Source organism: Dendropsophus ebraccatus, chromosome 4, assembly GCF_027789765.1.
Source record: "Dendropsophus ebraccatus isolate aDenEbr1 chromosome 4, aDenEbr1.pat, whole genome shotgun sequence".
NCBI classification, from domain to species: Eukaryota; Metazoa; Chordata; class Amphibia; order Anura; family Hylidae; genus Dendropsophus; species Dendropsophus ebraccatus.
In genome coordinates, this window is record NC_091457.1 from 6426839 (window position 1) to 6452605 (window position 25767).

Genomic DNA, 25767 nt, shown 5'->3' on the forward strand with positions numbered 1-25767 from the left:
AACCTCGGCAGTTTCGGACCATCCCTAGGTTGCAATGTTGGTCTTAAGAAATGTATTCACCAGGAACACCATGGGGTTGACCATACACAACCCCCCCTGTCTCCTCGTACGGTAGGTAACCTCCCTCTTGACTAGGTTCAGTCTATTCCCCCATAACAGTTGGAAGAACACACTGTAGACCCGAGTCCAGAGCGGTTCTGGCAAAATGCAAACACTGCCCTGATATATCAGCAAAGGAAGCAGAAATGTTTTGATCAGGTTAACCCTTTCCCTGAGGGTCAAAGACCAACCCTTCCACTGATCCACCTTCTGAGCGGTGATCTTAAGCCTGCTATGCCAATTTTGTTTGGGGTAATCCCCTTGGCCGAATTCGATGCCGAGGACTTTTGCAGACTTCTGGGACTCTGGAAGTGTGTCTGGGAGATCAAATCCAGGATCTCCCCCTCCCAGCCAGAGACTCTCACACTTATCCTGGTTGATCTTGGACCCAGATGCCTCTGAGTAGCGCTCCATCTCTGACATCACACACTGCACCTCCTCTTGCGAGGAAACAAATATGGTGACATCATCGGCGTACGCCACCACCCTCAGAGTGGAATCCGGCACCGCAGGGTCCATTCTCACCCCTGCCAATGGTCCACAATCAATCCTCCTAAGGAATTGATCAATTGCAAACACGTACGACAGTGGGCTCAAAGGGCAACCCTGATGGACATCAGACCCAACCTCTAAAGAGCGGCCAATCCAACCATTCACCAGTGGGAAACTCTTTGCCCCTGCATACAAGGTCTTAAGCCAATCAACAAAAACCCCCGGCAGGCCATATTTCAGAAGAACAGACCAGAGGTACTCGTGGTTAACCCGATCAAACGCTTTTGCCTGATCCAAGGACAGCAAGTACCCCTTCCAGTGACCTGCCCTACCCTGCTCCACAGCCCCCCGGACACCGAGCACAGCATTAAAGGTACTGCGGCCTGGAACAGAGCAATGCTGGGCCCCTGAAAGGAGCTGGGGTGCAAACTTCACCAGCCGATTACACAGCACTTTTGCCAGAATCTTTCGGTCCACATTGAAAAGTGCTATGGGATGCCAATTCTCAATGCGGGACGGGTCTTTACCTTTTGACAAGATGATCAAGGCTGACCTCCTCATTGACCTCAGCAGAGTGCCCGAGGAGAGACACTCATTAAATACCTGTCAAAAAGGGTACCAAAGTGTCCTTAAAGGTCTTATAAAACTCAGATGTTAAGCCATCTGGACCGGGTGACTTCTTGAGGGTAAGACCATCAATAGTCTCCTCTTCTTCGATCATCTCTGTCAAAACGTCAAGAGAGGGGTCTACCCCTGGTTCAGGGACGGTTTCAGTCAAGAAAGCTGAGGCCTTATCCCAATCTAGATCCTTCCTCCCCAAGAGGTGCGAGTAAAAGGATCTGACAACCTCCAGGATCCCTGATCTGGACCTTTTCAGGGATCCTGTACTATCAATCAGTCCTGAGACGACTTTACTATTCACTGACATCTTGCAGTTTCTGTAGGGGACGGGCAAGCGGTACTTCCCGTAGTCCCTCTCAAAAACCAAAGATGCGTGTCTATCGTACTGGCACCTCATTAGCAAGGCTTTCACTCTGGAGACATCATCACGACTACCTCCAGTCGAGACAAGACGTTCAAGTTTCTTCCTTAGGCCCTGGTACAGGCGATACCTGTCCAGACTCCTGAGGCTCGAGAGCTGGTGGAAGAATCTCGCAACCCTTTTTTTGAACATCTCCCACCACTCTGACTTACTGCTACAAAGGCCCAGCACATTAATGGAAGCCAGCGTCAACGGAGAGGGTGCCGCCATCATGGGTGATTGAGTTAGACGGCTTTCTTTTTCCCACTATCCTTTCCATCCTGTCCACCACCTTCTTCATCTGATGATGGTTTACCTCTCTTTAGTGAAACGGATGTATCCATGTCCCCTTTATTTACATTTTCCTTGTCCCCTGACTCCTCCCCCCCCAAAGTAATTAAGTTCCCCAGGGAGAGAGGATTCGACGTCCCCTGCAGGCCCTTCCGTCACCGCAACTGTAACCTCACCCTCTGCCTCCTGCACCTCAGAGGAGGAAATATCCTGGAGGGTTCGGAACCAGTTTGAGAGACCTATCAGAGGGAGGATGGTTGTACCTTCCTTTGGCATCTGGGGGGTGGGAGAACATCTTACATCTCCCCTTTTCTTATTCTTTTTAGTACCCTGCTTGTGCTCCACCCTCATCCGCGCTCTCACCATGGGAGGACAGTGAGGAGATGGCACCTTTTTCTTTCCAAATCTCCTCATATAGATCACTGTCCGTCAGAGCCTCTGCAGTAAGATTGGCCTCAGGGATGAGTTGCCTGAGACTCCCCCATCTCTCTCTCCCTTTGGCGCTTATCCGACGCCTCAGTTGGGCTGGCATCTTTTGCTTACTTTTCTTCCCTGGCTCTTTTACTCCTTCACCTCCGCCAGCTGCCCCCCCCCAGTAGATTCCTCCTCACGACCTTTTTCCAACGGGGTAACAACTGCGTTGGCAAAGGAACGAGGGCAGCGACTGAATGGGTGACCCAAGTCACCACACAGGTGACACCTAATCTCCACACAGGATGCAGCAAGATTTCTTTCCTCTTTCCCCACACAATGAGCACTTCTGCACCGGTCAACTAGGACTGAAATGTGTGAGGTCACCGCATCTGTGAGAGCGCTTAGGCTGACCCTGGTAGAAGACTTGCATTCGATCCCTTCGTAATTCGTTACAAGTTAAAACAGTCACTCTCTTGACGTTGTTTTGGCGAGACACCGCCCGAATGGCCTTTACCAGCTCATAGTTTGACCAAAAAAAGCTCAAGCCCCTCCAGCCGAGCAAAGCTGATATCGAATTCAGGGGTACCAAAGGGATGTATCAAGGCAAAGATGTCAGCTGCCTTGAAACACATCTTCACCAGGAGCTCAACAACTTTAGATCTTGGGGGACATGTATCACTGCCTCTCCACCTCAGACGGACCACATTCCTTCGGACACCGCCTGGCCCGGCTGTTGGGAGAGACCACACAGTTTCCCAACCCCTTTCCTCTCGGAAGGCTGCAAGGCCATGCCTTTCTATCGAGAAAGACAGATCAACCTCTCTACACTCTACATTGATTGTTCTCTCCCCTCTCTTTAAGGCCTGCAGGACACGTTGAAGCAAGTCACCATCCCCAGGGCCCGAGGACGGCTCCCCACTTCCCCCAGGTGCTGCAGCCGCTGGGGGTGCAACTGGACCAGGCCCAATGTTTTCACCACTAATCTGTGCCCCTTCACCACCCTCCTCCACATAATCCATACCCACACCAATACCACTTGTCACAATGCCCCGACCACCCTTCAAAGCCCCCAGATTCCTCCCCACATTCACTCCTGCCTTCCTCCCAACATTAATTCTCCCATTCACACTGGGTGGACCGGTGTGCTCTGGGACAGAAACAGATTTTGTACCATCAGCGTCACTGGGTACCAGGACAGGAGCCACCTCCACAGAACAGGTCACCGGTCCCTTTTGAAAGGACCGAACAGCCTGCCTGGACTGTTTAGAGGCAGCCCCTGTCCTATTTCTCCTGGTACCCACTGCCTCATCAGTACTAGAGTCCTCAGCTCGATCTGGTCCGGCAACACCAATACAAAGCAAAGGCTTAAAGGGGTTATCCAGCGCTACAAAAACATGGGCACTTTTCCCCCTACTGTTGTCTCCAGTTCAGGTGTGGTTTGCAATTAAGCTCCATTTACTTCAATGGAACTGAGTTTCAAAACCCCACCCAATCTGGAGACAACAGTAGGGGGAAAGTGGCCATGTTGTTGTAGCGCTGGATAAACCCTTTAAGTCCAGTCTTTCTTTTTGGAGGCAAAGACATCTTAGCCCCGGCAGTATCCCGACGGCGACACCGCTGCGCCAAAGGACCACCGGAGCTCCCGCAGCTGACTCCGGCACACAGCTATCCCCCTCCCCCGTCAGGGAGCGAGCTGATGCACCAGTGCCTTTAACATTACTGCCCAACCCTGGGCCATCTCTTCTTCCACTGCGCGCCGCTGGGCCAATATCACTGTCCGACCTTACCAACGGTACCTCACCTGCTCCACCTCTGCTACTGCAAACAGTGATGGAGCTTACCTCCATACTAGACTCCATACTCTACCCATTCTCTACAACAGAACTCAGGCTGGGCTGAGATATGGGGTTCACACAGTGAGCTGACCCTGAGGCCAGTCCGGGGGGCACAGGGAGGGGGGAATATACAAATTTTACCTGCTCCTTAAGCTTGGTGGTCTTTACCTTGGTCTTTCTCCCAGGTGCCTCCTCTGGTAACTCCTCTCCGAATATGAAGTCCTGGAGGCGCCTTGGTGACTCCAGGCGCTGGATCTGGGCCATCAGCGCCCCTCCCTGGTAACTGGTGTTGCTTTCATCTCCTGAACCGCGGCTAGATGACAATGCTGCTTGCCCTGCAGGGAGCTCACTGTATGGGGTCTGTTGCTGGGGACCCCCGGGTGGATTTGGCTCAACATCACGTACCTCCGCAGCGTCTCCTTCCTCCTCCACCCGGCTCTCTGGCTGGAACCCTCTCAGCCTTTCTCTCTCCATTTCAGCAAACCTGTCATCGTTTTGCAGTTTCTCTTTAAATGACCCACTGTTCTCCAGAATAAAAGTTCTCTTTTGCTTACAGCACATACCTCTTCCTGAAGCTTGTAGAGTTGGTTCCTGGCTTTCTCATACCCACAGTCTCCTGGGCCCGCTGCACCCCCCAATCTTCCTCCACACCTCCATGGGCAGACAGCCTTGCTCCAGGAGGAGTGCCACTGCACAGATTTTCCTGGCTAGTTTCCACAGTTGTTGTAGTACTCCCAGAACTTCTGGCACTTGTAGTTCCACAACTTGCTGTAGCCTTGCGGCTACCCATTCTTACCTCTGGTTCAGGGGCAGGTGGAGAAGCATTGCTGCACCTCCTAGTAGAACGCCTCAGCCCTTGGACCTCTGATGTACCTCCTGATGGTATTTCCTCTGCTGTAGGTCGCTGGATTCCTCTGCCCCCCACGGACTTGGTTCTGGGGGCATGAGTTGGGGTTCTCGGCTCGCTCATACCTGGGAATGCACCCCCCTCCTGGGGAGAAGGGGATGCACCCCAAAGAAAACGAAGTCCAGGCTTCCCTCCAAATGCACAGAGCACACCAAACGATCCTCACAGCAACAAACAGGAAACAGGAAGAAGCTCCCTCTAGTGGCCAGTACTCCAAAGCTGCACTCACTATTCTGCTGGTGGGGTCACTGTGTACATACATTACTGATCCTGAGTTACATCCTGTATTATACCCCAGAGCTGCACTTACTATTCTGTTGGTGGGGTCACTGTGTACATACATTACTGATCCTGAGTTACATCCTGTATTATACTCCAGAGCTGCACTCACTATTCTCTTCCAATCACCTTTCTGAAATTGACATAGTTTCTTATGCCTGCAGAACTTGATGGCTCACCTGCATGGCTACCATGTTCATTTCCAGACAGACAATGCCTCAGCTGCCCCCCCCCCCCAAATATACTCAGCCAATCGCGGCTGAGCAGCTGATGACACGCTGAAGGGGAGCCGGCATGAGGGAGGGCTGGAGCGGTCCGTCTGGCCTCCTGAAGATGATGTGATTGTTCCAAGATGGTGGCCGGGGTCAACAGTGATTCCGTAAGTATACAGCTTCACACTTCCAGGTCTAGTGTGTGTGTGTGTTCCCCCATGGGAAAGGGGGCCATTCACTTAAATAACACACATTACAAAGTTGTATAACTTTGTAATGTGTGTTATTCAGTGAAATAATGCTTTACATCGCACTACCCCTTTAAGGCCATTCTTTCTCATCTACAGGATCTCGAATCAGAGTAAAAGGGAAATGTGCAATCCTTGTCATATTTTAGATTAGTGTGTTGCCCAGAGATGGTCCAATTACAGACGCCCCCTGGTCCTTGCTTCTCCGTGATGATGATCTTCCTCAAATACCGCTCTTTGTGCGGAGTCTCTACGCTTAATGCTTTATCTGTCAAAAGCCTGTTTTAGGGAATCGTGTTTCATTTAAGCGGAATAGTTAAATTGCTTAAGACCAGGAAGCCCTGAACATTTCGGATCCGCCACCAGACTTTATATGGTGCACGGTGAGAGTGTTTCACTCCTTACCTAGGGTGTTGTCTTTTCTTTGGGGCAATGAAACGTGGCCTAACCCTCAGTTATCTGCCCTATCCTCTACATCACCCACTGGTCTCTTAAGTCAGACATCCGTTCTTTTTTCAGGGTGCAGCTTTTATGGTGCCTCTATACCATGGGCCTCTAAACTGCGGCCCTCCAGCTGTTGCAAAACATAATTCCCATCATGCCCGGACAGCAAAAGCTTTGGATTTGACTGTCCAGAAATGGAGGGCCGCAGTTTAGAGACCCATGCTCTATACCAACACCTACATTATCCAAATACCCTGGTCTCTTCCATTCACCCCCATTCGATATTTATCTTGCTTTATGACTTGGAATGGGGTTGTCCTTCTCTTTTCTCCAAGGAAATGCTACTTTCACCGGATAAAATTTTTGGTCTTCCAGATGTCTAAGCTCATCCTTCCTACCTCTGGACTCTTTTCATTATTCCCAAAGATCCATGTAAAGGCCTCCTGACCTCCAAGGCTACCATTACCAGATGGATTGGTTGGCTCCTGGTGAGGTGTACCATGTGTTTCATGGCGCATTCTTTCAGAATAAAGTAGGCTTCCTGGTCTGTCCATCATGGGGCCTCTGCTCTCCAGATGAGATAAGCGGTCGCCTAGTCTTACAAGAACACCTTCCCCAAGTTTCATAGAATGCACAGATACTCATCCTCAGGAGCTTCTTGGCCTCAAAGTTTTCCAGGCCACAGTGGATTCGGTGACCTTCATTGTTTAAGGTGTCCGTGTCCCCCAATGACACAACCAAGATAAGTGGACTTTTTGCGTGCTCATCGTAAAGTCTTCTCACGTAAAGCTCATAAGAATTTTCTTGTCTACATCAGTCATCCCTAGACCTTAAAGTGGGATTTCTCTCCCCCCCCCCCCCCCACCCCTAAATAAAAGGCAACTTTGCCTAATAATTTCCTGGCAAAGCTAATGTGATCACCTCCATGTCTGTTTTCAGCTTTCCCAGAAACCAATGAACAGAATAGTTAACAATTTTCCAGGAGTAAGATTGTTGCCGGGCCGTCTGTACTTTACCTGTGATATCATTTGAACTTGCGAGACCATGAGAATCTCCAGCTGCTCTTGCCTCACCCCACAGGATGCCATGTCACCAGTACACCAGATGATGGGACAAAGGAGCCACAGAGCTTCTGGAAGTTTTGAATTCAATAGAAAATACCATCCACTAAACGGAACTAAGGGATCGCTATACGATTCTACTATGTACCATCGCAGTGGAAAAGAATAAACAGCCTGAAGCCTGCCTCTCGAGGAAATTTAGGGCCAAGCCAAGATCTAGGCCAGTCTTATGAGAGAAGATCCTAGAAGGGGAAAATCCTCCTAAGCCTGGCACATGAAGTTATTGATCTTGCAATTGACTGTGGACAGCATGAGGTCTATGTCCTGAATCCCTCACCTTGATCTAAGGACGGACAGCAAAGCAATTGCTGATGCCAGAAAAGTGAAGGATGGAGAGACCTGGGACATGACTCTCCAGGTCAAGAGGTTGGCTGCTTTCACCATGGTCAGTCTGGATAAGCTGTAACACTGCCTGTCTGGTCATGAACCTGGTGACTGACTAGGAAGGCCATTCAGTGTTGCAGACACAGGTAGACTGTCCTCTGCTCCAAGATGGTATGGAAAGAGCCAATTCCTCCAGAAAACATCTCCTGGGCTGTCAGATTCCAGATGATCCCACCCCAATCCTGTAAACTCCTGTCCCTGCCAATGAAGGGACAGAAAACTGCCACAAAGGCAGGCTGGGGAGGTAAATCACCTAAGGGAGCATGCTACGATCCAATGAGTCTGTGGAGAGGTGACAATAGAAGAAAAATTGCCTTCTGGAGTAGAGATGATCGAACATCGGGATTTTGCAGGTTCAATCGAACTCGAACCTTCAGCATTTGATTCCCGAAGCCTTCCCGTACCGTGGTGAAGGTGGCGACTGCACGAGTATCGCCTGGAAAACAGGGATACAGCCTATTACCTAGGCTGTATCAGTTTTCCTGGCAGTACTTGGGCAATGTCCACCTTCCCCATGGAACGAGAAGCCATCGGGAATCAATTGCTGAAGATTCAAGTTCGATCGAACCTGCAAAATCCAGATGTTTGATCATCCCTATTGAGGAGCAGACGTGTGGAATTGCATCGCCTTGATCAAAGCCAAGATAGTTCCCTAAACTTGTGAATGTAATATTAGAAATTGCCGGTACAACCCTTAGAAAAGTACAAACATTCTGCCGAAAGATTGATGTAGCCAAGGTCCAAAGTTGGTGGAGTAAGAAAGGAGCAAAAAGTAGTGATTTTTTTTTCCAGGAGAGACCAGGATTTTGTGGCCAGGGCAGAGGAAATGAAATCTTTTCCTGCTCATTGCCTTCAATATAATCTTGTCCATATGAGGCCCATATAAACTGACAAAGGAAGTGCACAGAAGTTTCAGTGGTCGACCAGATCTGCGGATGGCTATGGGGAAAAAAAGCACAAGGGACACTATGCGCAATATCCGAGTAGGCTTTGAAGAACTTTCGGAACAGGTAAGCTGACAAAAGATCTAATTCCAGCTTCTAATAAGATGCTGCTGTGGAGTTGTCAGGACCATGCTTTGGATGCCCCGCTGGCCAAGGCGGAAGCAAAACAGGTCAGAAAGCAAAGCACTTTGCAAAATGTTGTATGTGGGTGATCTTATGTGACACGAAAGGAAGCTGGCTCCACAGCAGATAAGACATTTATGAGCAGAGATACAAAGTCATCTCCAGCCTACGACGTCTATAGGCCCCCACCTACCCAACACATATGAAAATAAAAGACCAGCACATACAAGTAAAAATGAGTGGATTGCACTTTTAATGACAAGGATCTTACACAAAATCTTGCATAATAAAAGCAAAATTAAAGGACACAGCACACAGATCTCAGCAGCACACATCACTTGCAGCTTCTCTCAGTGCCAGACCAGTCACCCCGAAGGGATGCAACATCTAGTAACCATCAGACTATCCCCCAGAGAAGCCCCATAGGCCTTAATTACAAGTTCCATGCACAGTCTATGCCGTCTTTGTGCAATGGAACGACGTTCCTGGCCTCATGTATTATGCCGGTAGCTTGAAAAACGTTCAAGTCTTCCCCGTACTGTACTGAGAGCCACATGGCTGTATCAGTACCGCAAAGATTAAAACCATTTCAGAGCTCCCTGCATCATACCACCACACAATGCTGGGAAAGCTTTTCCATTGCACACGGACCATACATACAGACTGTGCACAGAACATGTAAATATGGCCTAAGGCCACATTTACTCATCTACAATACAGACATGTTAGACTGGAACTAGATAACTCCGCTGCAATCTGGTCTCGTACTTGTCTGTACATGTGTGAATGAGGCCTCACAAGGTAATGTCCACCCCAATAATTAGCATATTTTCACCTGTACACTACATACAATAGAGGTTGTAATCCAGCCACGGTATAACACTATCCTGGTGAATCACTATCACTTTATTTCTCAGTTCCAGTCCCATCCAGAGCTGTACTTCTATTTCTGCGTGCCTCCCAGGATTCATGACAATGTACACTTAGATGCATTGCTCTGATCCATTGTTTCCCAACCTGTGGTTGTTTCAAGACAAGTCCCATCAAGTCCTGTCAGTAGCCATCAGGGCATTGAGAGAGTTTTGCAACATGTAAGGGAACACTAGATTAGTATTTGCATTGATATAAAAGCACAGTTTAGGTGATTTAGTGTATATCAAGAAATAATGTACCGTGACGGTCAAAGTACAGGAGTACCATGGTATCTCTAAAATTTGTATAAATGCAGCTCTGGTTAAGATTGGAGACAAAGTAAAATGCATAGTCACTATATGATAGGATTTCAATCACAGATTGTGACTGAAGCATGAGGATACTGGACTACAGAATACACTTTGCAGTGTGTAGAGAGTATGCCTATTTCTGCAATATACAACCTGAACCTTCAGAGCTGTATTAACCCTGACCATGCCAGTTCCACATATCACTGAACCTACAGGATCTTAATCTGCAGAGCAGTACAACACACCAGAACTGTGAATGCAGCTCTGGATAAGACTTGATTGTGCACACAGCAAAATGAATTACATTATTTGTATACAAAGGCAACCAGAATTGAGAGCACAGCTCTGACTGCTATTGAAGATGACCTACAATAAAATACTCTGCACCCATTACAGCCACCGAGTTATAGGATCTCACACCTGCAACCTAGCAGGATAAAGAATGCAGCTGCTGATGTGACTAGAGCACAAGGGTTAAACTCCTTTAACACATCAGTATAATACTGTCTGCAATTACGCATTTGTAATTGGACAGTGTAGTAACCATTGATTTCGACCCTCACATTTGTAAATTCTTTGTATCCTATCAATGGGTCCAGTGCAAAGCGGACTACTAGGAATACACATCCATAATCCTGTCCATAGAAGCGCACCCTGTGTGTGACGGGGCACTCAGCTTTCTCTATGGGGCACAAATAACTGGCCAGGCTGCCGCTTGTCCCCCCCTCAGCAGGCAGGTACAGTCAGACACATCAAGTATCACAATGTTTATTGATAGATACAAGTATATAAAATCAGGGCATGAACAGGACTTGATAAATTATTAGACTTAATTTCAATACTATGAGGACCAATTCATCGTATTTCTCAGCGTTGTAAGCGTCTCGCCCACAAATGTCACTTTTCGAGGGCAGCAAAATCAATCTCTCGAAAATGGAGCAGAATTTGTGCAAGTAAACCAGGTAAATAATTCATATAGTTTTTCTTCCACTTTGCGTGTTTTTTTTTTCTCATTTAAAGACTTGTGCACTTGCCCAGGCTCAAAGATATTAAAATCTAAGCACAAAAAGCCCATTACTAGAGGTAGAAATACAGGCAATATATACTATTACGGCAACAACCATCAATTACAGTTAAAGATTCTCTGTAACAACCAAATATTGCAACGACTCAAGTATTACACTGAGCAAAGTGCATCTCTACAGTATTCAGTGTTGCTATCAGCTTCTTCCTCCTCACGGTGGCGGCGGCAGAGTCCTCACCATTGACCAGCTTCTGTTTTTTTTTCTTTTTACATAGGATGTAATTATTGCATGCTGCTAATACATGGATCTAAACATTACAGATACTCTAAAATATTGCATGGCTGACTATGATTAAGACGTTACACTTAAAAACTTTTTTTTTTAGGCAGAAGGATCTTAGTCGACATGCCTCTGCATTAGATATTGCGAAAAAACAAAACGTTACAGCGGAATGGTGTTTTCGCAGTGGTTAGGTCAAAAAAACGCAGTTTACATCATAGCAACAGTATGTCTGCACAACGTTTAAGGCTTTGGCTGGTTCTTTTTAGTCGGCCTCTTCCTCGGATTCTTCTTCTTCCGCCGTCTCCAGCCAGGTCAGCCATTGGTTCACCTGAGGATTATAACAAGGGTTAAAGAGGCCATGTTATATATTACACAAGACTTTGAAGTATATCTATCATTTAAAAGGAAACGTCAAAAGTTTGGTCAGATCAAGAGAACGAGTCGAGAAGTCAGTTTGCAACACGTTCACTTCCAACTAGACTTGACTTTCTATTGAAGTCCTGTCTAGATCACTGACACAGCAGGAAAAGGGGCATGTGTAAAGTCTTTTGGCTCATTCTACCGATTAGAAAAACAGAAGATTGGGCTATGTTCACACACTGTCAAAATGAAGCAGGTTCTTACCGGATTGGCCATAGGTTTTAAGTTGGCTGTTACTATACGACACACCACTTTACACAAAATGGACATTAAGTGACGGCCATCCAATGAAAGCAGCCGTCATTTTGATGGGGTGTAAATATAGTCTATGGGTCTGAATACTCATCCTGACCGATACATCCGCCAATTCACATTGAAAGTATCATCTCACCTGGAATAAAGCTTTTCCTTTCCCAGGAAACTCCTGTGTAATATCTTCCTTCCATGCCAAGAAGGCCTCCTCTTCTATAATCTCCATGTCATAGAAATGGACAAAGAAGCGCAGTAACATGCCTGGAGACACAAGACCGTCAGTGTTAGAGAGAAATAAGATGCATCACAAAGCAGCGGTAGGAGAGGGGTAAAATGAGGCGAGCGGTGGACAAACCTTTGGGGAAGTTTTTACTGTAGCAGTGCACCTGAAGGGCATAGAGGGCACTGACTTGCAAATCGACATGGTCATGGAGGAACTTCTGCATCACTGGCTTAAAGGACAACAGCAGCTGCTTCTCAAGGTCGAGCTGCTCCTTTGATGGCGCCGCCACCTGTTCAGCATCTTCTGTTGGGCAAACCTCAATAGAAATATACTGCAAAAAGCTAAAAGGAAAGGAGGAAGAGCCAGTCAATAAGATTTGTAATAGACGCAAGCTCCATCAGACGTATGCCAGAAGTAGCAACTACTCTTAAAGTTATGCCATACGGGCGTAGAACCAACTAAAAAGTCCAGGAGCACTTCTGGCCTCTGGGTCCTGAACAGAAACCTAAGGACACATCTGATGTATATGTAGTGCATATGTCAAGACGCAGTGTGAACATTACCCAATATACAAGTCAGGTAACGGAATTGCCTTCGTATGCAGAGAAGGTGGAGGTAGATTGTACTTTAACTAAACCCAAAACCCACTTCTCCGGTAGGGGACTCACCTGGTGATCAATATATTCACAAATCCTTTATCTACATGAAGTTTAGGAGAGATGTTATCCTTAATCCACTTGTAGATGGTTTGTGGGGAAGGATCCATCTTTATTTGTTTCAGCAACTCTTTCTCCAGTTTCATTAGCGGAAATAGAAAGCTCAAGCCCTTTCCTTCTAAGATCTCCAGCATGCGGTCCTTGTTCTGGTCAATTTCTAAGAGGGGAAGGGGAACATGGGGGTCAGTGTGTTTGCATTCACCATGCAGCTGACAGCCTGTATATCACATCTGCCATGATTCCAGTCACCAATAGAGAGGAGCAAATCTATAGCAAGTTCGTTTTTTGGCAAAGCACCAATTGCTTGGAATTTCGTGATACCGAACTTACTGTAGTTTTGCTCTGTATTCATCAGCACTGTAATTCCCATCCCATGACTCCAGTGCAGAATTTGAAATGCTGACTACCTCCTGCAGTATTACACCCCCCCCCCCCCGCTACTATTCAGGTCCCTTCGTCGCACTCACCTGGTAACATCTTCTGCATATTGACTTTGCTCAGCTGAAACAGCTCCGTCAGCCATTCCCGATCTTTAAGCTTGGCCAGTTGCTGAAGGCAGAGTAGGAACAACGGAAAGTGGGTGCCATTCTCCAGGGGCTGAGCCAGTTCAGAAATGCTCACCAGGTCAGCAATTATGGCACGAGCCGCAAATTGTGCAAGGTAAGATTTCACCAGGGGTATGTCCACCTCCAGCTTTGGGCACTGGTCCAGCACACTTAGGAAAGCCTATAATTTAAAAAAAAAAAAAAAAAAAAAAAAAAAAAAAAAAAAAACACACCAGTGAGAAAGTATTATATAGAAAAGCATAATGTGTCTATATTTCTAAGTCCTAGTCCGACCACCTAAACCGCTGGTGTCAAACTGCAGCTCCTCAGCTGTTCCAAATCTACAATTCCCACCATACCTAGACAGCCAAAGCTTTAGCTGTGCAGGCACGATGGGAACTGAAGCGCTGCAATTTGACACCCCTGACCTAAACTCATCATAGGGATGCCAGACACCAAGTTTGGATCGGGACTTGCTGATGGGACGTTACCTGCATGAAGTTGTCACTGGTGGCCACTCCCTCCTGTCGCAAAACACCGATCAGAGAGCTGGCACGCTCCTTGTCTTCATCAGACCGGTCTAGAGATTGGAGGATGATCCTACTGATCATTTCTGGGATGAAGTGTTTGGGAGCTCTCATTTCTTTCACGCTATTTATGGCATCTGTTGCATTCCCATTGTTCAAGTACTCAGTCACAAACGCTTCCTGAAAGGGGGGGGGGGGGGGAGAAACAGATCCATGAAGTATAAAATGTATTAAATGGTATACCTCATGTGTTATTTACAGCCGGAGCTTCTTTAATGTTGAGTCAGAAGCAAAAACGCTAAACTCTAAAAGTAGTGGTAAGCAGAAAACTATCCTGATTTAGAATTTTTTCCAAACCTTGGTAATTTTCGTTGCGCCGTCTGGAGAAGATGGTTGCCGCTCAACACTAGTAAAGGTCTCAGAGTTTGCTATACAGTCACAGTGCAGATTCCATCCAGCATATACAGGTGAAATTTGGAAACCACAAACTTAAAGGGGAACCATCTGCAGGTTAAACTAATCCAACCCGCTGACAAGATGCCGAGGAGGAAAGCATGTCTTAGTTTCCTCCTCAGCAGTGCAGTCAAGTCATGTGCTCCAGTGGTCCAGTAAGACTGTTAGGAGCACTGCCCAGCCCGCTCCATTCAGCATTAGAAAGGGGCAGATAGGAGCGTTGCTAACAGTCTCCAGGGTACTGTGACATCAGCTTTTATTGACATTCAGCACTGGCACTGCTCTCTATTGACAGCTTATCAATGTATCTTCCCCCACCCTGGAAAACACCTTTAAGGCCTCCTGGACCAGATTAATTTTGGCTTTAAGGATTAGGGCCTACTACTCAAATCAGACCTCTCACTTTATCTGGTATTGGCTCTAGAAAGCTTTACTTGACAGAGCTCTGATGGTGAACAGAGGGAGATTTCTCACTCATCGCAACATCTATAGGGTTAACAGACAGGATTAGCGCTCAACTCTGGTTGGCTATGAGTGACAGCTGGGACCTGTCACGGATAGTACAGGCACCCCTTCTACACCTGCATCATCTAATAGCCAACGGCATGACCACTTGTGGCAATGGGGATTTAAATTTTGGATTAGTTTTCCAGCTTCCTCATCTTGGACTCTATGCAGAAAACTTCTAAGCAAGTTACTAATGAGCGTCTGCCTTCACTTACAGTAAGTTTAAGGAGCTCTTCTTTCGATGGTGGAGGCTTCTTCACAGTCTTGGCAGGCTTTTCTTGGATGGGTGGTGGATTTGTTTTTAGGCCAAGCTGAGGAGTTTGTCCCATGGGTGGCGTTTGTGTGCGAGGGGGCATCATGCTCATCTGAGGCTGGAGCTTTGGCACTTGGTTTTTATTCATTAGGAAAGACTGAGCTGGTCTCAGGCTGATCTGCAAAGCAAGTGTGGAGAGTTTAAGAGCTACAGACAATAAGCAGATGAGGAAGATCAGTAAAAAGGTCAGTAACGCCCTCATATCTCATAATCTTGCTCAAAGGACACTGGGTACTCCAGAAGAAGGAGATAGTGGTAAAGAGTGGGGTAAGGGGGAGAGGAAGATAGCTATAGGAGGAAAGAGGAGATGGGGGGGCAGGAGGAGACCCCAGCTTCTGTCCTCGTAATAACGCGTCTTTTCTTAATCATCGGGCATTATATCTATTTATATACACACACTCCCATTGGTCAGTGATACAAACCTCATCTGCATTAAGCTGCCCCTTTTTAATGAACCGAGGAGGCATATCCTTGGACTGGCCTTGTTGCGATAAGAGCCCCTGACTCTGGTACATCTGACCCTGGCCCTGGAGAGAATAATTCGTATGTATTAACACAACGCAATATAGCAAAAACTAAAATAATTGATATTTGCAGTAATCGTCCCATAGCTCCATCCAGAAGCCAATGTGAATAATAAGGTTTTGGGGGACTCTTATTGTCTAATGCCCATTTGGCTCTTCGCTCGAATTAGTAGACTATACACATACTAGGACCCTAGATCAGATGGAGAACACATGCATAAGTCTTACCTGGCTTTTCATGAACGGTTTGCCTCCAATTTCACCGAATTGGGACTGTACAGGAGGTATGATGTGCCCACCATGACCATTGAAGAGCTGATTTGAGCGATGACGTCCCATGGTTGGCGAGAACCTGTCCTGTATAACCCCTGGACCAGTGCCAATTCCACTGCCTGCAGGATAGACAGGGTGCTTGGTTACATGAACCATCACATTGAAGTATTGATCAAAGGGGGACGGAAGAGATGGAAGCCAAATGCTAAGCTACTGTTTTAGCACTTTGAGGGGGTGGGGTGGCTCAATATCAGCACACTAGAAGTGGAAGTAGTAATCCCTTACGATTGTGCAGCACATACTACGTACCTGGCATCTGCCTAAACATGTCAGCAAGTCCTCCAAGAGGGTCCCTGTCAAGCTTCATTCTTGGTGGCATGAACGGTCCTTCTAAAAAGAAGTCACTTCGCATTCCTTGAGACATAGGAGCAGGAATAAAAACTCCTAGATCCTGAAAATGAAAAAAAAAAAAAAATCATTGTAACCAACAAGGATCCAGAAGGTCTCGACATAAAGCATCTCTACATGCGACAGTCACTACCCAGCCTTTATAGGATCCCATCCAGCCACTTACTTTCACTGCATCTTGGCGGATTTGTGTGATAGTCTTTGGTCCATTGTCAATGAAAGCTTTGCGAGGAACCCAACCGTTTTCTCGCAACTCCACAGTATCCTACACAAAAAAAAAAAAAAAAAATGAAATTATAGCAAGACATGTTAAAGCTTCCTCCAGATAAATATGTACCCTTAGCACTTTGACATCACAAGTACATCAATGCCATAATGCTGCAGTCCTCCAGCTGTTGCAAAACTCACTCATCGTGCTTAGACAGCTAAAGCTTTGGCTGTCCAAGCATGATGGGAGATGTAGTGCTGTAACAGCTGGAGGGACGAAGTTTCCTCACAGACACTTACTTGCAGCAGGAAACGAATCCTTGCTGGCAATTCCTTACTAGACTTCAAGGCGCACATCCGGGCAAAGTACTGATCCATTAAGGACTAGAAAGGAAACAGGGTGACACATTAGTACACGTATAATGAAAAACGGACCAAAGACGTTACTATCTTCAGAGGTTCATAGCAAGTGACTGGAGATTAGGTCAAGCATGGAAGACTGTGGCTCCTTTCCTGTGATCTGTGACACTACCAGGGCTTGGACCCCCAGCAGACACTTGCCAGCTAACCTATGTACATACCTTGGCTTTTTCGTGGTCTAATCTAGGCCCCACAGTCCTCATTATCTGACAGAGACACTCCAAATCCTCTCCCATGTCTTTAAGTTGGACCCTCTTCTTCTTTTCCAAAAGCTGATGAGAGAAGATAGCATGGTGTGAGCAGACTAGAGCACATACATCTATTATACTATTTACAAAGAGCAGCAGAAACTAGAAGAGCTTGTATCATATGGATACAGACCAGTGGGCAGGTAAGAACACTAAATGGCTACTAAAAGGCCACAGGATAGGGGAAAAAGTAGGAGATAGCAGGTGTCCGACCCCCGAAACCCACGACAGGTGATCTCAGTATCTGACCCTACTGGCTGTTATGAATGGGCACGTGCCCCGCGGCTCTATTTATTGCTATGGAGCGACGGAAAGAGCAGAGTACAATGCTCTTCCGCCATACTCTTTCTGTCACTCCATAGGAATAAATAGAGCCACGGGTCTATTGTGAATTGTAGTTTTGCAACAGCTGGAGGGCCAGAGGTTCCCCATCCCGGCTCTAGGAAATGAATACACAGACTTATGTTACATCTGACAGGTAGACGTTGCAGCGTACTCCATACTTACTGTTTTGATGCACTTATGAAGGATAGATTCATGAATAAGGTCAAGCTTGCCAAGCTCCCCGATAAACTTGATGTTTCCCAGCATCTTGAGCTTGGCGATAGCCCTTTGTTCCTCTTCCTCAGGGAGGAGGGGGCTGTCTCTTTTGTCATATACTGGATAAGACAAGAAGATTACATATCAGTATCCTGTGAAGCGGCCTCGGATCTCCACAACACACTTCCCCGCTATACACTTACCATCAACATTTTTCGATCTGTTCTCAAATTCATCTTGAAGTTTTGAAATTAGGAGGCGTCTAAACGTCTGAGGAAGAGAGACAAAGGTTAGCACAATGACGATTTACTGGCTGCGGCGTGAGGCCTTAGAGGTAACCGTTTGATACTCACTGTGCTTTGCTTCTGCCCTGGTGGACCCTCTGTTGATGGGCCGTCAAAGTTTGGTGCATCCTCTGCTAATCGCAGACATAGCTGAGCGTAGAGTGAGCTGTACTTGGGCTCTTCGAGGGCTTTGTCTACAATCTGAGGCGACCAAGAAGAACACGAATTAAGAAAAGGAAAGACTTCTACCAAGTAACCAGTTTTTAAACCTGTGTGTATGGATCTTATTCACATTGCTCTGTGTCTCCAGTGTGTTTACTAAGGAGCCATGTGGGGCCTATTGTCTATTAAAAAGGGGTACTCCGGCAAAAATCTCTTTCCAATTAACTGGTGTCAGAAAGTTAGCAGATTTTTAAATAGAAGTTACAAATCGATATGTCTTCCAAGACTTATCAGCTGCTGTATGTCCTACAGGAAGTGGTGTATTCTCTCCAGTCTGACAGTGCTCTCTCCTGCCACCTCTGTCCATGAAATAGAAGTTACAAATCTATATAATTTTCTAAAACTTGTCAATTTAAGAGAATCTATACAGGAGTCTATACAGTTTAACAGTCGAGTGTTTGATTAAGCTGTCTTCTATGAATGTTCAGCTGAACACAGGCCTATTCCTCAAAGGGTTTGGTGCTGGAAATACAGTGCTCGACCCTTCTCCTTATCCAAATTCTGTCTGTAGAATCATACACATGTCTAGTAATGTCCGCAGACGTGGACCCTGGGACAGCACTACAGATGTGCATCCATGACTGTCCACAACTGCCGACAGGTGATCTGTGCTGTATAACAGATGCAAGTATTTATTGCAGCAAAGAGTGTCCCTGGCATGGATCCAATGAAATCAATGGCAGTTGCAGACTGAATCCTACTGGTGTGTGAAAGGGGCCCGAGACACATGGGAGTTTCAGAAACTTTAACAAAAGACAGACAACTTTAGTGATGGCGGATGTTACTTACAAGCAGTATGACTCCTTTGAGGATGAGTTTGGAATCTACACCCACATTAAGGAGCTCAAGGCATAGCTTGTCAAACTTATCAGGAGCAAGCTTGTTTAAGATGCTGGAAGAGAAAGATAAAAGGAGTTACAGAAGTGCAAATAAGTAAAAAATTCTATTTATCTGGACTTGTTGGGTTGCTAACAGAATTTAAAAAGGGGTTATCCAGGCTCACACACACGACTGCACCACTCCTGTCATAAGTTTGGGTTTTGAAGCTTTGTTCCATTCAAGTGAATGCAGCTGAATTGTAATACCACACAGGGGTGGAGTACTTTTTATGTTTTTGCAAGAAAGCAGCTGTGCCCTTTCTAATCTGGATAACTCCTTTAAGAGGTATTCCCATCTTGTAAAGTAAGGATATGGCATCACTTTATTGGGGTTTTCTTCCTTTTCAGGTCCACACTGACTTTGAACATACACTCATAGGTCCAAAAAACAACATTCACACAGCACGGATATACAGTCATGTACTGTGCTGCTACTATGGTCCTTCACGTGACCTCTAACCTTCAGTGTAGGCCGCAGCCCTGGCATGGATGCACTTACCCTCTTACTTTCCTAAAGATTGCATCGTGCCGTTCTTTCTCACTTGCGGAGGTGTGCGCAGTGTTGTTGGCGGAGTTATTTGTGGAGTTAACATCTCGTCTAGTGCTTCGTGAAGGAATCCATCTTTGAACGCCAGGCCCTGGGGTTTTCCCCAGGTACTCGCTGCAAAAAAAGAGAAAAATTCTTTAGTCACAAAGAACCGGCCACAGCAAGTCAGCGTCTCTCATCCAAGAGCCATAGTACATCAATACTGGTAGGAATATTAGCATGCAAGGAGCAAGACCCCCTCCATTATCAGACAGGGAAACTAAGGAGACGCCAAGAGTACACAATGTAAGATGAGACCCCTCAGCACCAAATCTAAGGGAAGGCATCTCTATACGACCAGATACTAAATCAGGGGTCGTACCATTTACTCACCTGATCAGTCGCTCCTGACGCTAAAAGTGCAAATGACTAGGAGGATACGACCACGCCGGGTTAATTCCAGAATACAGACTGTGCTCAGGACCAACCCAGCATGGACGTATCCAGTTATCCAAACTTCCAGCGGCAGAAACAACTGATGAGGGACACCATGACGGGCGACCTGTAACTGGAAGAGTGTTTAATCATTGCAAAAGGTGCTGAAAGCCCAGGTCCCAGATACTTCTCACAGCAGAGGGTCTGTTACACAGCAGTAAACCAAATTTACATCGGCAGCAAAATCCCACAGGCTACAATATAAAAGGGCAGATATATACAGAGTAAGTGCTTTATTCATCGCTATGCAAGGACCAATATCCAAGGCTGTTACCATCCCCATAAATACACAGGGACCGGTAAAAAGTCGAACAGGTCATGTGACCTCTATGTTGAAGGGGTACTCCTGCAAAATACTTTCAAATCAACTGGTTTCAAGAACATACACAAACTTATAACTTAAATGAATAAAGACCACAAACCTCTTTGGGTCTGAATATAAAATTGCACCATTTTTAATTATGAGGCTTTTAAAATGCTGGCACTTTCCGGAACGTTCAGTCCGAAACAAGTCTTAAAAATAGCCTTAAGACAAAAACAATGAAATTTTATATTCAGAGCAGAATAGATTTGCAGTCTTTATTCATTTATATAAACCTCACAGTCCAGGGGTTTCCTCTTTGTGCCCATTGGTCTACATAACGTCAGACACGAGGTTGGATACAAGAGCGCTGACATCTAACTTATTTGCCTTTGTAATTTACTTCCATTTAAAAGCCTCCAGTCCTCATCAGCTGCTGTATGTCCTGCAGGTGTATTGTCTCCAGTCTGACACAGTACTCTCTGCTGCCACCTCTGTCCATGTCAGGAACTATCCAGAGCAGCAGCAAATCCCCATAGAAAACCTCTCCTGCTCTGGACAGTTCCTGACATGGACAGAGGTGGCAGCAGAGAGCACTGTGTCAGACTGGAGAGAATACACCACCTCCTGCAGGACACACAGCAGCTAATAAGTACTGAAGCTGATTTACCAGCTGATTAAAAAGGGAGGGGGGGGGGGGGGGGGCAGAGTCTGCTTTAAGTTCAGACTAGATACAAACTAAGTATTAACCACTAACCGCCACTGTGAAGGGGACCCAATGCTATACCCACCAGTCATGGCCCTCATTGCCAGGGTTGATACAGGTCAGACCCCCAACAGTTCATGAACTGATGGCTTATCCAAGTGACAACACTACTGTATAAGGCAGAGATACTCCATTACATTTGCCTTCAATCATTTGATTATACAATAAGGATTTACATTACTTTAAATGGGGTAAAATGGAAATAGTGTATGGGGTAAAATGCTATAGTGTGCACAACGTGGAAAACCCTATATTGTGCATAATGACCCTTCTCTTACAGGAGATACGGTACAATATATATCAGACATAGGATGCTATATAAGCCAGTGTTTTTTCCAGGGAAGAACACAGATGACAGCACTGAGGGGGGAGCTTCTCCCCACCATATAGAAGTATATACACACCAGCGTTTCCGCGAGGCTGGGTCACTGTGCGTTACAGGCGCACAACCCGCGGAGTCCGCTCCAACTAACGCGCGCTGCATGCAAGTGCACGACGCGCAGATGTATTAAAGAAATACACCAGTGAGTTAGAGACTGGGGGAAGAGGGGGAACGTTTGGGCCTCTCAGACGATCTTCTCTGGGCAGGGAATGTCACCCAATCAAAATCCTGGCAAAACAACGCAGATCACAGCTGTCCACCTGCCAACGATCAAACGTGGGACAAAGAGCCAAAATGAGGGACACATGGAAGAAACAAGACCATACAACAGGACAACCCCCCCTTAATGCTATCATTACAAGTGCAAGGTCAGAAAGTGAGGAACGTGCCCGCTAAGAGCGTTAATCATATAGACAGGACAACGATAACATATGCAACACATAATACTGCAGTAATGCGGGACAAAGGCTGCACAGAAGCTTCTGGATTATGTACCGAACAACCAGATCTTTAGCATTTGAAGGTAGCTTCAATGTGAACTCCTATATACAGTTTTTGGAGTTTAAAGCTTTGTATATTTTGTAGCTAGAGGAGAGCATTTGAACCCCAGTCTTCCCGTTCCGCGGGGGACGGTCGAGCCAGACAGCCTGAGTGCCATCTGGAAAAAGGAAATACATCCTATAGGTTGTATTCCTGTTTTCCTGGCGGGACTTTGGCTGTCTCCACCTTTCTCACAGAACAGGAAGGCAGCGGGAGGCAAATGCAGATGGTTCGGTTTCTCTGCCTGGTTCACTCATCTGTAGTTGAGGCCCAAAAAAAAAAAATAAATAAAAAAAATCTTATTCTCGCCTCACTCCCCCAGCGTCTCTGGGTCCTCCGCTGAACACAGCCGCAACCATTTCCCAGACAGTCATCTCAGTCAGTGATTGGCTGTTGCCGAGACAGGACAGCGCCACACTCTGATTGGGCGATGCCTTCGAAGAGGTGGTGGACCAAGAGACACTGGGGGAGCGAGGTAATGCAGAACAGTATATATTGCTACCTTTAAATACAAGGAAAGTTTTAATGTGCAGGAGTGTAAATTTATTAAACCCCTGCAGTTCTGGCTTCAGCTACTAAAACTGCTGCGTCAGCATCATGCATCCAACGTTGCAGCCAAACACGGCCTCGTTCATTGCACAGATTGGCTGCAGCATCACATGGGTGCGGCTCATGAGGTCTACATTCTGGGGCCATAATACAGAAGCGCAGCCCATTAATCCAGCACTATAAAGCAGTAAAGTGTTTTTCCACAGACGTTACTGGAATTTACAGTGTCCGCTCCGAGAGGTCGGCCCCTCCACTAATGGGACGTTTATGATATAAATTCAATACATTATTCATGAAAATAAAAAGAGGTCGGTTTCACTTTATCAGCCATGGGTGCAATGACCTGAAGAGATCAAGTGAAATGCCCCCCAGGCCAATAGTCACAGCCGAGTGGATCTGTCACAGTGACCAAGTGCCACCCGCAGACAGGAGAAGACAGTGTAACAGGTTCACTTTAAGGCTTGCTGCTGACAATCGACAACTATAAGGTTGTTAACTGAATAGACACTTACCTGTTGCCGACAGTTTTGGGATAGTGCTGAGAGGCACCCCTACCTCCTCCACCTGACGAAGCACTGCAACCAGAATAAGAGGCAGCGTTAGGCCACAGGTAGCCCTCACAACACAACAATAAACACTTAAAGCGGTACATACACATACAAAAACTTATCACACACAAAGATCTAGGACAGGGAACCTTGGCTCTCCAGCTGTTGCAGAACTACAACCCCCATCATGCCTGGACAGCCAAAGCTAAAGCTTTGCCTGTCCAGGAATGATGGAAGTTGTAGTTTTGCAACAGCTGGAGAGCCAAGGTTCCCTACTCCCTTCTCTAGGACAATAGGTCAGCGGTCTAGTGTGAGGATCCTTTCACATCACATGACTGTTTATGAGGGATCAAAGCTAAATAGATGTAGATGTATAGGCCCTCAGGTAGACATACGACCACTTGACAAGGCTGATTTCTTTATCTGGTTTATTCAAAAGCATCACACTATATCCAGGTGAGGGGGTCCAGGTACAGTCTCTCATGTAGTCAGATACATGGCTGATGTGTTTCCAGCAATTGATGCAGGAAGCCTCAGCAGTCTAACATGTGGATAGTGAAGCCCCACGTACCCTGTCACATACCCCCCACTACCCTGTGATATACACGGGCATGCACACATGACCTACCTGAAACGAGAAGCACCCCCTTCTGCAATCGCACTCTCCACTTTGGCGGCTTGATAACAAAGAATGTTCAAAAAAAGAATAAATGCTCAGTGGGCAGGGCGGGGAGGGGGACGCTCGCTGCAAGACAAAAACACAAGAGAAACATAAGCAAAAGAGCAAGAACTATTAACACAGTATAAAGACCCCCATAGACATCAATAGCTGGGTGTACAGTGGGGTCCTGCCATCAACTCACTCTGGGGATGCATGATGGGAGTTGTAGTTTTGCAACAAGTGGAGCACCACCAGCTGTCTAGGCATGTTGGGTGTTCTAGTTCTGTAAGTGGGGATCACCAATATAATGCATGATAAGAGTAGTAGTTATGCAGCAGCTGTCAGGGAACTACAGGTTGGCAAATAGTTTTCCAGCATCCAGAGGGCCACAGCCCAATACAGCAATCTGTTTCTGCAGAGGACGGCAGCAGCAGCGGATCAATACTGTTTCTCTGATACAGTAACACCACGACCGCCCTTGTTGTGTAACCCCCTCCGGTACAGTGGACGGGTGGGGGGGGGGGGGATGTAAAGCAATGAGGCTTTTGTTTCAGGCCTTGCAGTAAACGCTGTGAATTTGTAGACTAAAAGGCTGGATTAACAACAAAGGAGCGCAGGTTGGGCTGCAGGAGGAGGGGGCAGAGCCGGCAGCGTACAATGGCTGGGGAGGGAGGTGGTGCCGGCGGCGGCTGCCGGGCCTCAGAGATGCTGCTGCCGCCTCCTCCTTCTTTGTTCTCCAGGAAGGAGAGAAGGAAACCTGGAAGCAGCAGCCAGCAGCCTCCTCACCACCTCAATCCAGAGGTGTGCTCATAGGGACAGGTGAGGCCTGGACCCTGCTGGCACCGGGTGGTGGTATGTGGCTGCCAGCTCATGTGACCTAGATAAACCTCACCCCGAGGGAGGGGGCACGGGCAGACCGTGTGCCGCAATCCTCATCTGCCCCCACACAACGCATTTATGCAAGTCACTATCACGGTACAAGGCCGATGCCCTCAACACTAATAGCAGCTCATCTATCCAGACCCCACAGCCCTGTGACATCTCCCCTTCGGGACTAGACCCCATAGCCCTGTGATGTATTCCTGACTGCCCCCCAACCCGGGCCAAACCCCATAGCCCTGTGACATCTTCCCCCCAGGGACCAAACCCCATAGCCCTGTGATGTCTTCCCCCCCCCCAGGGACCAAACCCCATAGCCCTGTGATGTCTCCCCCCCAATGACCAGACTGCACCACTGACTGCTGCCATGAAGTGGGGACTTGGTGTGTACAATAGTTAGGGAGGGAGGGAGGGTGGTCGGTATCAAGGTAACAGCCACATGATACCAGAACACAAGGTCTCCAGCAGAACATCGCCCATCACACTGTCCCACCATCTTGTCTTCTTCCCATAGTGCATCCTGGTGCCATCTCTTCCTCGGGTAAGGGCTGCACACATGGAGAACGTGACCCATGACACCAGACCACTTTCTCCCATTGATCGATGCCAGGGGGCACATGGGCTCTGACCAGTCAGTAGTGGTCCCATATACTGCAGGCAGCCATGTGTGATCTGACACCTTTCTATCATAGCAGGAAGTTTTTCAGCAGCTCTTCTGTGTAGCCTTCTCCCCACACACTTTAATGATCCCATTGGTTGGTACTGACCACTACATGTAGGGGAACCATGAGGACCGGCCGCTTGGGAGATGATCTG

At 47.0% G+C, this 25767-nt stretch overlaps 1 protein-coding gene and 1 non-coding gene across 2 annotated transcripts; both read right to left on the reverse strand.

Moving 5' to 3' along the window:
* Positions 1-11283: 11283 nt before the first annotated feature.
* Positions 11284-23394, reverse strand: EIF4G2 (eukaryotic translation initiation factor 4 gamma 2). The gene is made up of 20 exons (XM_069965045.1): positions 23376-23394; positions 21797-22034; positions 19804-19965; positions 19216-19318; positions 18274-18405; positions 18124-18190; positions 17888-18039; positions 17294-17404; positions 17013-17096; positions 16672-16770; positions 16407-16548; positions 16053-16216; positions 15723-15827; positions 15203-15418; positions 13992-14207; positions 13423-13681; positions 12908-13112; positions 12372-12580; positions 12156-12277; positions 11284-11672 (listed from the first exon to the last, which is right to left on the reverse strand). Exons 2-20 carry the CDS (start codon positions 21874-21876, stop codon positions 11607-11609), a joined length of 2694 nt encoding a protein of 897 aa, XP_069821146.1. The 5' UTR covers positions 21877-22034; positions 23376-23394; the 3' UTR covers positions 11284-11606.
* Positions 15493-15676, reverse strand: LOC138790443 (small nucleolar RNA SNORD97). Its single transcript, XR_011363099.1, has one exon. It is a non-coding gene; the product is annotated as a small nucleolar RNA SNORD97 (small nucleolar RNA).
* Positions 23395-25767: the final 2373 nt, after the last annotated feature.